This window comes from Canis lupus, chromosome 19 (assembly GCF_048164855.1).
Source record: "Canis lupus baileyi chromosome 19, mCanLup2.hap1, whole genome shotgun sequence".
Classification (NCBI taxonomy): Eukaryota; Metazoa; Chordata; class Mammalia; order Carnivora; family Canidae; genus Canis; species Canis lupus.
The window spans coordinates 48,186,331-48,200,126 of record NC_132856.1 but is presented as its reverse complement, the minus strand read 5'-3'; the positions used below and the strand labels follow the sequence as shown (position 1 = coordinate 48,200,126).

General features: G+C 42.1%; 1 protein-coding gene across 1 annotated transcript; it reads left to right on the top strand.

The window, feature by feature from the left end:
• Positions 1 to 3,794: 3,794 nt before the first annotated feature.
• LOC140611346 (olfactory receptor 10H1) lies at positions 3,795 to 4,721 on the top strand. The gene has a single exon (XM_072788134.1). It carries the CDS (start codon positions 3,795 to 3,797, stop codon positions 4,719 to 4,721), a length of 927 nt encoding a protein of 308 aa, XP_072644235.1.
• Positions 4,722 to 13,796: the final 9,075 nt, after the last annotated feature.

Sequence of the window (13,796 nt, the reverse complement as noted above, 5' to 3'; positions counted from 1 at the left end):
TTTAAAAAGGAAGAGATAAAAAATAATAAAAAGGAAGAGATAAGCTTTGGGGTCATTCAGATATAGGTTCAGATCCTGGTTTCCCCATTCCAGAACTGTGGTCCCTTGGGCAAATGATGTGTCCTCTGTGAGATTCAGCTGTCACGTCTAAAAAATGGGGATCAGGCAGCCCCAGTGGCACAGCGGTTTAGCGTCGCCTGCAGCCTGGGGTGTGATCCTGGAGACCCAGGATCGAGTCCCATGTTGGGCTTGCTGCATGGAGCCTGCTTCTCCCTCTGCCTGTGTCTCTACCTCTCTCTTCGCTCTCTCTGAATGAATAAGTAAATAAATATTTAAAAAAATAAAAAAATAAAAAATGGAGATCAAGCGGATGCCTTATAATGTTGGAGTAAAGATTTAATATAAAATGCATAAGCATATATTAAATGCTGGGTCTATTGGATATATCTAATAAAGTGTAGCTATTCTCATCAGGAACTCAAAATCCAGTACCAGAGACAGTTGCATCTCCAGCAGGACACATTATGATGAGGGCCATGGTAAAGTTAGGAGCAAGGAGTTTTAAACTCACTCAGAAGTCATTGTTTTGGTCTATATATACAATGGAATATTACTCAGCCATTAGAAGTGACAAGCACCCACCATTTGCTTCAACATGGATGGAACTGGAGGGTATTATGCTGAGTGAAGTAAGTCAATCAGAGAAGGACAAACATTATATGGTCTCATTCATACGAGGAATATAAAAAATAGTGAAAGGGATTATAGGGGGAAGGAGAGAAAATGAGTGGGAAATATCAGTGAGGATGATAGAACATGAGAGACACCTAACTGGGAAACGAACGGGGGGTAGTAGAAAGAGAAGTGGGCCAAGGGATGGGGTGACTGGGGGATGGGCACTGAGGGGGGCACTTGATGGGATGAGCACTGAGAGTTATATTATATGTTGGCAAATCAAACTCCAATTAAAAAATATACAAAAAAATAAAAAAGAAGTCATTGTTTTGGAAGCACGCAGGAATGAGTGATTAAATCTGCTTTGGGAAGATAGTGTCCAGGATGACATTTAAGCTGAATCTTAAAGATAAACAGGCATTTAATGGGTGGAAGGGGGAAGGAACCAAGATTGGGGCAGAGGGAACATGCCAAGGAATTACAACTTACCGTCTATAGATCATTGCTCTCATCACGATTAAGCAGGGGCTGATAGAGGCCAAGGATGCTGCTAAACACCTTGCAGTGCATAGAATGTCCCCATACCTCATGGCAAAGGATGATATGGCTCTAAAAATCAAGAGTCTCATAGTTGAGAAGCCTTGCACTAGATGCTGGAGAGCCACTGGAGGCTTGTGAGCACAACCCTCATGACCTGGTCTCACCATTCAGCCTCTCCTTGGAGGTTTTTATTTCCAAATCATTGACTTTGACCCACCCCTCCAAGATCTCAGGGTGGCAGGACTGACTAGGAGGTTGTTGAGGCCACAGTCCTGGGGACCTCTGGGCAGGTGCAAAGGTGGAAGAAGGATACAAGGGACTCCAGGAAAGAGAAGCCAAGAAACTCTGGAAACTGGTGATATTTGGGGAATACAGCCTCCAGTCACCAATGTAGCTGTTCCCTCCTTCATTCTCACTATCCACCTATCAGGGCTTGATTAGGGACCTATGCCCACCTAAGAGGGCACTGACTACTTTTCCCTTATTTTTTAAATTGTAGTAAAATACATACAACATAGAATTTACCATTTTAGCCTTTTTATAGCATACGATTCAGTGGCATTAATTACATTCATGATGTTGTAAAACCACCACCTCTGTCTAGTTCCAGAACATCATCCTCATAGGAAACCCTGTGTCCATTAGCAGTCATTTCCCATTGTCCATCCCCAGCCCCTGGCAATCACTATTGTGCTTTAAACACCTGCAAGAATGGATATCCCTGGTGGCATTATTCATAACAGTGAAAGTAGAAACAATCCAAATGTCCGCTAAATGGTGAGTAAATAAAATGTGGTTTATCCATATACTGGAATGTCCGTCAATCATAAAAAGCAACCAAGTTCTCAGAATGCTACTTGCTACAATGTGGATAAACCTCAAAAACATTATGTTGAATTAAAGAAGCCTGGCCCCAAAGGCCACATAGTGTATGATTTCATTTAGATGAGTGTCCAGAACAGGTAAATAGAGACAGAAAGCAGATTACTGGTTTACAGCCCTTTTAAACTTTATATTGCCTCATAAAAAAGGTCATTTAAAAGTGGTTAAGTTATCCATAAAAAGACATTAAAGTCTCATTAAACTGAAGTGATTTACTGATTCCAGACTGTGTATTTCCTCACTTAGTATATTGATTTAATTGTCATGGGTACCACTTGCTATGTGTCAGGTCACATTCCAAGAATAACTCATATATTTCTCATAGCAACTCTTTGAAGTAGGCAGGAGGAAATGGAGGTACAGAGAGGTGAGGAAATTTGCTCAAGTTTACACAGTAGGCAGAACAAGAATTCAAACTCAGGTTGGCTGGCTCCCATGTCCCTTTATCTGATGGCCATGTTATATTGCCTTGGAACCTACAGACATGTCTCACGGGATCTGGAAAACAACCAAAATGTTATTTCTACTTAGCCTTCTGCCTCTGACTCCCTGCATGGGTAATGCCAAAGAAAGAATCTGATTTAAGTTAGAGGTGCATGCGGGTCTGAGAAATTGTAGCCATGGGGTAGGGGTATCATGTGGTGTCTGAGGCTATGGGGAGAACGGAATTTATCAGAAGGGAGTAGGAGAACACAGTGACAATGGCTGGAAGATCCCAATATTTTCTTTTAGGGAGGTAACCCAGAAGGATAGTGAAAGGCATAGTCTTTGGAGATAGCCAGCCATGGGTTTAAGGCTTAGCTCTGCCATTTTGACAGCTTCACCTTGAGCAAGTTGCCCAACCTCTATGCACACCAACACTCTTGTTTTTTGCTTTTGTTTTTTAGATTTTATCTATTTATTCATGAGAGACACACAGAGAGAGGCAGAGACATAGGCAGAGGGAGAAGCAGGCTCCATGCAGGGAGCCCAACGTGGGACTCGATCCCAGGTCCCTGAGATCACGACCTAAGCCAAAGGCAGACATTGAACCACTGAGCCACCCAGGTGCCCCTGTACATCAATACTCTTAATGAGTATGTTCAGGATGCTCAAAATGTGGGTGATAAAAACAGCACCTCCCTTATTAGGTTAATGAGAGGGCTAAATCATAAGAGGCACAGAGTGGTAACTCAGTCAATACGTTAACCTTAAAAATAAAAAGCACCAATTATTTTACCAGCAAAAGATGTATTTATTTGGGAATAAAAGAGAATCACAACTCAGTGCAAACAAGCTGCTGCAGAACCAAAGGTAGGTTGAGGGGAACAAAGGAGAGGTAGACTTTTTAAGGAAAAAAGATGAAGTCAGGAAGGGTGTTATAAAAAGTCCATTAGAGTAAACTGAGAGTTCAAAGTACAGTGGCCTTTCACTGGGACAGCTGTTAGGGATGGGAGTAGTATCCACCCCCAAGGTCAAGTCCACCTCTCCCTGTCTGGTTGTTGGATTTGTATGGTACTAGGAGGGGCAGGTCATGAGGGCTATCCCTGCTGAAACCTCTTGGTGCATTTTAGTGAAGTTTCCCTCTACTAATTTTCACAAATGCCAGCTGTCATTGATCAGGGGCAGCCTCCTGCCCAGGTCCAGGTGTGGTGGAAGCCTTTCTCCATCCAGTAGCTGAGGTCTCTCTGTGACACTTTGCCCCAGGCACAGCCTCCATGCAGAGAGGCAATTTCTCAGTGGTGACTGAATTCATCCTCGTGGGCTTCTCCACCTTCCCCCACCTTCAGCTGATGTTCTTCCTGCTGTTTCTGCTCATGTACCTGTTCACGCTGCTGGGGAACCTGCTCATCATGGCCACTGTCGGGAGCGAGCGCGGCCTGCACACGCCCATGTACCTCTTCCTGTGCGCCCTGTCCATCTCCGAGATCCTCTACACCTTGGCCATCACCCCGCGCCTGCTGGCCGACCTGCTCTCCACCCACCACACCATCACCTCTATGGCCTGTGCCAGCCAGATGTTCTTCTCTTTCACGTTCGGCTTCACCCACTCCTTCCTGCTCACGGTCATGGGCTACGACCGCTATGTGGCCATCTGCCACCCTCTGCGCTATAACGTGCTCATGAGTCCCCGAGGTTGTACCTGCCTGGTGGTCTGGTCCTGGGTTGGTGGCTTGGTCATGGGGCTGGTGGTGACCACAGCTGTTTTCCACCTCACTTTCTGTGGACCCAATGAGATCCACCATTTTGCTTGCCATGTGCCCCCTCTCTTGAAGCTGGCCTGTGGAACTGATGTACCAATAGTGGCCCTGGGTGTGGGGCTGGTGTGCATCACTGCCCTGCTGGGCTGCTTTCTCCTCATCCTCCTTTCCTACGCCTTCATCGTGGCTGCCATCTTGAGGATCCCCTCTGCTGAGGGCAGGCACAAAGCCTTCTCCACCTGTGCATCCCACCTCACTGTGGTGGTCGTGCACTATGGCTTTGCCTCTGTCATCTACCTCAAGCCCAAGGCTCCCCAGTCTCTGGAAGGAGACACTCTGATGGGCATCACCTACACAATCCTTACACCTTTCCTCAGTCCCATCATCTTCAGTCTCAGGAACAAGGAACTGAAGACCGCCATGAAGAAGACCTTCCTCAGCTAATTGTATCCAGAAAAAATATGATGATCTGGGAGGAATTACTTGGAAACAGCTAAATTGGGTTACCAGATGCTACCATTGGAAATGGCGCCCTGTAACCACATAATAACCTATATTTATCTGATGCTTTAAGGTTTACAAGGACCCTTGAAGGCAACATCCAAAGGTATACACAATGGTTAATTAGCATTAAGAGTGTATTCAGAGTGGAAAGATGTATGAGATGATGACACAGAGAAAATCAGATTTCATGATTCTTACCTGCTGCAGGACACTTTATCAGGCAGCATCAAACCTAGGATCTGTTCTGCCAGATTCTGAGCCAGAGTGGTCTAATTACTCCCACCACCATTAATCCATATTATGAAGAGAAATGGAAGAGGTCAGGTCCCCACCTTCTACTAGGCAACAATGGGCACCTACAGCGTGGATTTCATAAGGCTACAAAAGACTCAGCCAGATTAAAGCGGAGGAGAGCAAAGCACCCAAAATTTTGTGCAATAATAATTAGAAACTATTATAATAAAGCAGACTCACAGAAAAAGTCAAGGAAACCTCTGCATTTCAAGTATGCATCTTGAGCAGCTGCACAGAAGGAGAGAAGTCTCTACAATCAGTACAAGGGAAAAATCCCACTGTGAGAAATTGTCTGCTTTGTTAGAGAGTGATGTGGCACACAAGCCAGTGGGGAACTCTTCGTTGAGCCACGGCGAGTACAGAGTCCAGGATAAAGGCATTTCTCATTATCAGATCAGCGTACTGCTTCCCTGTGGGCATGAGGGGGTGGTTAAAGTTGACCATGCTACATAGTATTTATAATTTGTTGAAAATATGTGTATTTAAGAGAATGACACATACTGTATAATATTACTTATATGCAAAACCTAAAAAAGCTGAACTTGTAAAAACAGATAGTAAAATGGTTGGTTACCACAGACTGAGGGATGGGGGAATTGGGGAAATGTTGTTTAGGGGTACAAATTTGCAATGAGTAGACAAATTAGTCCTGGAGATCTCATGCACAGTATGGTGATTATAGACAACACTGTATCAGTAACTTAAAAGTTGCTGAGAGACTAGATCCTAATTGTTCCCACCACAAAAATGAAATGATAATTACGTGACATGATAAAAGTATTGGCTAATGATATAGTAGTAATCATATCAAAATATATATGTATCAAGTCAACACATAGTACACCTTAAACTTACACAATGTTATGTGTCATTTATATCTCAATTAAAAAGAGATTTCCCAAACAAGGGGTAGTGGAAGGGGAGGCAGGCAGGGGGATAGGGTGACTGGGTGATAGGCACTGAGAGGGACACTTGACAGGATGAGCACTGGGTGTTATACTACATGTTGGCAAATTGAACTTCAATGAAAAAAAATATATTAAAATGACAAAAAAGGGGTTTCCTTGGGATGCCTGAGTGGCTCAGTGTTTGTCTGCCTTCAGCTCAGGGCGTCAGCTCCCCGCAGGGAGCCTGCTTCTCCCTCTGCCTATGTCTCTGCCTCTCTCTCTGTGTCTCTCAGGAATAAATGAAAAAAATCTTTAAAAAAAATTTAAAAAAGGTTTCCTTGAGGTATCTGTCTGGCTCAATTGGTAGAACATGTGACTCTTGATTTCAGGGTTGTGAGTTCCAGCCCCATGTTGGGTATAGAGATTATTTATAAATAAAATTTTTAAAAAAGCTTTCCTTGACAAAGTTTCTGAATATGAATTTATGGATTATTTTAAAATAGCAATTTATCATAATACTTAATGGACACTAGTTTATGGTGATACTGTTGTACACAACAACAAATGTTATTTAAATGCACAAGCAATAAATTAGTCAAATTAGCTAAAGCTTAAAAAGAAAATATGTTTATTCATGTTTTAGTTGAATAATAAACTATTCATCATTTGTCCTAAAGTTGAATTGAGTTATTCTCTATAACTTGAGCAATAAAAATAGCCCATGATATCATGAAGTTGGAGGTTGTAGGAAACAACTTCAGTCAAAAGTGGGAAATCAAAAAAAAAAAAAAAAAAAAGCGGGAAATCCAGACCATCTTCCTTTGCAGAATGCACACTGCACTGCATATTTCTTGTTACCTGTCATGTACATCATCTCATTATAGTCTCACAATGAAGGATCAAGGCAGATAGATTCACATCCGCTCCATTTGACAGAGGGTCAAAATGGTTGCGTGACTCATCCAACATCATGCAACTTAGTAGGACCAAGTTTCTGCTGTAGATCTTTTGTGAATCCTAGTCCTGGCCACCTAACACTTCACACACCATTTTCCTACAGTGGGTTTTATGGGTTAGAGGACTAGTCTAGCCTCTAACCGAACACTCCAGGATCTGAGAGCCTTTTATCAGTTTTTAATTTTTTAGTTTTTTTTTTTTTTTTAGAGAGAAATAGAGTGAAATGGGAGGAAGGGGCAGAGGGGGAGAGAGAATCATAGGCAGGCTCCATGCTCAGCATCGAGCCCGATGTGGGGCTTGATCCCACAACCCTGAGAGCACCACTTAACTGTAACCAGATCAGATATTCACCCGACTGAGCCACTCAGGCACTTGGGAGCTTTTTATTTTATTTATTTTTTTAAAAAAATTTATTTATTTATTTATTTATTCATTCATTCATTCATTCATTCATTCATTCATATTTTTTTTTATTAGAGTTCAGTTTGCCAACATATAGCATAACACCCAGTGCTCATCCCATCAAGTGCACCCTCAGTGCCCGTCATTCAGTCACCTCCACCTCCCACCCACCTCCCTTTCCACCACCTCTTGTTCGTTTGCTTGGGAGCTTTTTAAACCACAGGTGGGCGATTACAACCCACAAAGCACTGGAGCATGAATCTTTGGGACATTGATGGACTATTTCTACAGATCCAGGGCTACTTCATGATTTTTTAATATATTTGGTCTAGCAGTGAATTCCTTTCACATTAAGCCAAGATGCCTCCTTTGCCTAGCAGCAAAGCCAATCTGGATAAGAATGCAACCTAGCCTCTCTCATTTTATTCATTAAAGGCCAAGTTAGCCTCTGATCCTACTGGTTTCTTTTTTTTTTTTTAATTTTTTTTAAAATTTTTAAAATTTATTTATGATAGTTACAGAGAGAGAGAGAGAGGCAGAGACACAGGCAGAGGGAGAAGCAGGCTCCATGCACCGGGAGCCCGATGTGGGATTCGATCCCGGGTCTCCAGGATCGCGCCCTGGGCCAAAGGCAGGCGCCAAACCGCTGCGCCACCCAGGGATCCCTCCTACTGGTTTCTAAATGGAAAGAGAATCTGGAAGGTGATTGGGTACCCACAATGAGTCAGGCCTGTACTGTCTTCTGCTAAGTTACTGTGATCCCTTAGACTATCAGCTTTCTGAGGAAATCTGTCCATCTTGCTCGTCATCACACACCACCAACGTGATACTTGGAAGATATAATTTATTAATAAATATTTCTTGGGTGAACCAATGTATTTCCTATAATACTGTACTGAAGAAACCAGAATGATGGCATATAATATTTATTATAAGAAACCTCACTTCACTCCAAAGCAGTTGGAGATGGTGTGTGGGGGGGAGCTGTGTTTGAGGTCAGACTGACCCAGGTTTGAACTTGCTTCCCATTTTCCCACCAAATAGATTGACCTCTTACCGATATATCCCACATCTGTGTAAATAAAAGTATATTCAAAGCAGTGACATTTATGATTGGAAAACATAACATTAGATATATCCATTAGTGAAGGATTATTAAACAAATGTTTGTTCCTTCATATTTGGAACACAAAGCAGCCATTAAAACCATTTGATCCTTGGACTTCATCAGTGTCATTTCTCCCTGGGGATCCTATCCAGTATCAGGGCTTTGTGTACACTCTGCACATAGGAGACCCCCCAAATTCTTATCTTCATCCCTGTCCAACTGTCTACTCAATATCTCCACATGGATATCTAGTAGGTATCTCAAACTTAATGTGTCCAAAACCTAACTTTGGAAGTTCTCATTCTCATTCTCATTCTCATTCTCTCTCTCTCTCTCTCTCTCTCTGGCTCTCTCTGTCTCTGCCCCCCTTTCTCTCACACCTCCACACGCAATTCTTCCAGGCTTTCTTATCTCAGAAATCAGTGACTCAATCTCAATTCTCTGAAAATATTTCAGCTCAAAAATCATAAAGTCCTTCTCTAACCATACTACACAAAATAGAAACATCCTGGCTATGTTCTATGTCTCTTGATTTGAGTTACTTGTCTGACACATGCTTATTACCATCCGGCATATATCTGGTTATTGTCCATCTTTGCCCACCAGAATATTGTTTGACGTAGTCAGGAACTCTTGGTCCATTTTGCAAACTGCTATATGCCTACACAGTTTATGGTAAGTTCTCAAATATTTGTTGAGTAAATTAATTTAAAAGAATGATGGCAAGTGAAAGTAACTGTGAGGCACAGTTTTTGTCTATCCAAGCAGATGGATTAAAAATTTTTCAAGTTTGATAACATGGTTGCTGTGGGTGTGGGGAAATTGGCTCTCATACATTGCTGTTTGTGCTTATGCAAGTCACTTCTCCTCTCTAAGCCTACCCTGAAGGAATATAACAGCACCTACCTTCTAAGATAGTTTTAAGACTAAAGTAAGACAATGCTTGTGAAGGGCTCAGCATGGTGCCTGACACAAGGATATCCATAGCAATTAGGATGACTTTACAATTTCAAATTTTGTTTAATGATCTCAGGATCAGAGAGACCAGTGTGAGTTGAGGCAATGACCAATTGGAGCCATCAACTTTGATGTATCCATCTTGGTTATCAATGCTGTAGAAGTAGTAGGACTTCAGTGGAGAGGATTGGGGTCCATTAGGGGACACCACTGGGAGAAGTGAGGCTCCAACTAAGCTTCCTGACCTAGCTTTCTTTGCCCAGAATCCTCCTCTCCTGGAACATCCTCCTCCCTATGGCTCCTAGCCTCCATGAAAGGTCCCCACGACTCATCACCATGGCAACAGCTAATGGCACTAGAGCTAGGTGACCCTGGCTCTCTCAAGAGATAAAAAGATGCTCTGAATTGCAGACAGGGCTGTGCAGTGATTAAGTGGTGAAGCAAAGTGGCATTGGTTAAATCACATCCGATCTCTTGGCCTCAGTTTCCTAACATTAACATAGGTTTAACAATAATGTCACCCCTTAGGATAGTTCTGAGAATTAAATAACATAATCTATGTAGGGTGATTGACTATGACTGGCATGCAAATGCAAATTCCAGTTTTTAAAGATCTGTTCAACAATTATTTGCAACCTTCCGTGTCTCAAATCCCGTGTTAGTTTTGGGAGTACAGAGATGGGTCCATTGCTATTCCCTGTCTTTGAAGGGTTTCTAGGTACTTGATGGAATGACACACAGAGAAATATCAGGGCTCTCACCAATATATGGACCAAGTACTAACAGCCACCAAAAAGGGCATGACTCTCACCAGTGCTACCTAGAAGATACTTGGAAGTTTCTGGAGAATTTTTGGTTGTTACAGCTGAAGGAAGAGGAGATATGCTACAATATCTAGTGCGTGAAGGCCAGGGATGCTGTTCAACATCCTACAATGCACAGAACAGACCCTACTACAAAGAATGAGCCATCTCCAAATGTCAATAGTGCCAATGATGACAAACTTTGTTGTATTTATTCAACAAACATTTATTGAGCACCAACTGTGTTCCAAGCACTTTTTTAGATGCCACTAGGGATACAATGTTAAACTGAATAGACATGACCCCTGATTTCAGTGCTTGTACTTGAGAGAGATAGATATGGGCATTAAAAAAATAATCAGCCTAATGAATATATATGATAAACTGTGATAAATGCTATGAGGAAAAAGAAAGGAGTTGCTATGATAGGAGCTGCTAATAATAGGGATGGTAACATAGTATGGGGAAATCTGGAAAGGCTCTCCTGAGGAGGTGGCATTTAAGGTGGCATGACCTAAACATTTGTAAGACTAGAGGGAGGGTTCCAGGTAGAAGCAACAGGCTGTGCAAAGTTCCTGAGGTCCAAGCATGCCTGGTTTATTACAGAACAACTGAGGAGCTAATGGAGAGGAGCTGGGGGATAGAATTGGAGATGAAGCAGTGATCCAACCACACTAGAGTTTATACTATATCTCAAGAGTATATAAACAGACTGATGATTTTTCAGGTTTTCCTTTTAGAAAGATCCCTTTGGCCTCTGGACAGAGATAGCCTGGGGCAGGGTGGGGGGAGGACGAAAACACCTTTGAGGAAGGAACTGGCAAGGCCAAGGGGGTCAAGGTCAACATTGGAGGAGAACAGAGCAAGAGAAGTAAAGGCAGCAAATTGCATCTCTCAAATTGGCCTTTGCCTCCAGCAATTAGCATTGAAACACTTGGTGGCTCCAATTAGTGCAGGGAGAGAAAAGTCCCCTAAAGTCTGGAGATCTCCCCAACAACAGCCCTTCTCTGTGCTCCAGGTCTTTTAATCACCTCTCTGGGCTCTGGCTCTGCCTTGGGGATACCAAAGAATATGGCACAAAGGGGACCATTAGTAAGAAATGGCAAACAGCTAGGAATGGAGGGGGTGGGGGAACTTCATAAAGTAGGAGCTGAATGATGGAGGGAAGGTGGGACAGGGCCCCTGGGTGTGGGTGTGGGGTCCTGGCCAACACTTGTGAGCAGAGGAGAGAGGGCTGTCTCCACCTCTGTGATGTCAAGGGTCATCACCTAAGACACTCTTGTGTTTACAATGACTTTTTGGCCTATATTCCTATTCCTACTTTCTGTCATCAGATAAGTTAATGATGGCTTCTATTTTTTGGTCTTTTTCAGGAAAAATAAATGATGAACAGCACATCAACATTTTAAATAAAGATGGGATGCAACGGTGTGCTTTCCTAACCCTGCCTCAAACATTGTCCTGACCCAGTCCTTGGAGTTTAGAATACATCACTTATAGAAACGACATGCATTCATTGAGTTCAAATTCTTTGGTTGTTTAAAATTTTAAAAACAACTAATACTAAATAAAGCAACAGAGTAAAAACATAGTTTATTCAAATTTCAGGATGGGTTGACATTGGTCAATCAAACAAGAGTAAGTTGATTTTCTGATGACAACAGGGAGCCACAGTGATACTTCTTGGAAATAATCCGGAAGCCATTTTTGCCATAGCTCTTTCAAATTCAGTCTTTTACCCATTTCCCAGGTCAACCAGTATAGTCCAAGATATCTCTGGATCTGTGACCAGGCAAGCTCTGGCCACACCCAAGATGTGTGCTGGCCACTTAAACGTACCTCATACAAGACAACTCTGAGAGAGGTGGCTCTTACCATCTGGGACTCTTTCTCATTTTGTAAGGGAAGCAAAGGATGTTGCCAAATATTGCTAATTAACTACTTTGAATCTTCTCTCTCTCTCTTTTTTTTGATATTTTTTTATTGGAGTTCAACATATAATATAACACCCTGTGCTCATCCTGTCAAGTGCCCACCTTAGTGCCCATCACCCAGTCACCCCATCCCCTGCCCACCTCCTCTTCCACTACCCTTTGTTCGTTTCCCAGAGTTAGGAGTCTCTCATGTTTTGTCACCCTCTCTGATATTTCCCACTCATTTTCTCTCCTTTCCCCTTTAATCCTTTTCACTATTTTTTATATTCCCATACAAATGAAACCGTATAATGATTGTCCTTCTCCAATTGACTTATTTCACTCAGCATAATACCCTCCAGTTCCATCCATATTGAAGCAAATGGTGGGTATTTGTCGTTTCTAATGACTGAGAAATATTCCATTGTATACTTAGACTACATTTTCTTTATCCATTCATCTTTCGATGGACACCGAGGCTCCTTCCACAGTTTGGCTATTGTGGACATTGCTGCTATAAACATTAGGGTGCAGGCGTCTTGGCTTTTCACTGCATCTGTATCTTTGGGTAAATCCCCAGTGCAATTGCTGGGTCATAGGGTAGCTCTATTTTTAACTCTTTGAGGAACCTCCACAATTTTCCAGAATGGCTGTACCGGTTCGCATTCCCACCAACAGTGCAAGACGGTTCCCCTTTCTTCACATCCTCTCTAACATTTGTTGTTTCTTGTCTTGTTAATTTTCACCATTCTCACTGTGAGATGGTATCTCATTGTGGTTTTAATTTGTATTTCCCTGATGGCAAGTGATGTGGAGCATTTTCTCATGTGCTTGTTGGCCACGTGTATGTCTCTTTGGTGAAATTTCGTTCATCTCTTTTGCCCATTTCACGATTGGATTGTTTGTTTTTTTGTTGTAGAGTTTAGTAAGTTCTTTATAGATCTTGGATACTAGCCCTTTATCTGATAGGTCATTTGCAAATATCTTCCCCCATTCTGTAGGTTGTCTTTTACTTTTGTTGACTGTTTCTTTGGCTGTGCAAAAGCTTTTTATCTTGATGAAGTCCCAATAGTTCATTTTTGCTTTTGTTTCCCTTGCCTTCATGGATGTATCTTGTAAGAAATAGCTGTGGCCAAGTTCAAAAAGGTTGTCGCCTGTGTTCTTCTCTAGGATTTTGATGGATTCTTGCCTCACATTTAGATCTTTCATCTATTTTGAGTTTATCTTTGTGTATGGTGTAAGAGAATGGTCCAGTTTCATTCTTCTGCACATGGCTGTCCAATTTTCCCAGCCCCATTTATTGAAGAGATTGTCCTTTGTCTAGTGGATAGTCTTTCCTGCTTTGTGGAATATTAGTTGACCATAAAGTTGAGGGTCCACTTCTGGATTCTCTATTCTGTTCCATTGATCTATGTGTCTGTTTTTGTGCCAGTACCACACTGTCTTGATGACCACAGCTTTGTAGTATAACCTGAAATTTGGCATTGTGATGCCCCCAGCTATGGTTTTCTTTTTTAATATTCCCCTGGTTATTCGGGGTCTTTTCTGATTCCACACAAATCTTAAGATGATTTGTTCCAACTCTCTGAAGAAAGTCCATAGTATTTTGATAGAAATTGCATTAAATGTGTAAATTGCCCTGGGTAACATTGACATTTTAACAATATTAATTCTTCCAATCCATGAGCATGGAA

Bases quoted from the DNA above. Each gene is read 5' to 3' on its own strand.
- LOC140611346 (XM_072788134.1), top strand. From the start codon at position 3,795: ATGCAGAGAGGCAATTTCTCAGTGGTGACTGAATTCATCCTCGTGGGC.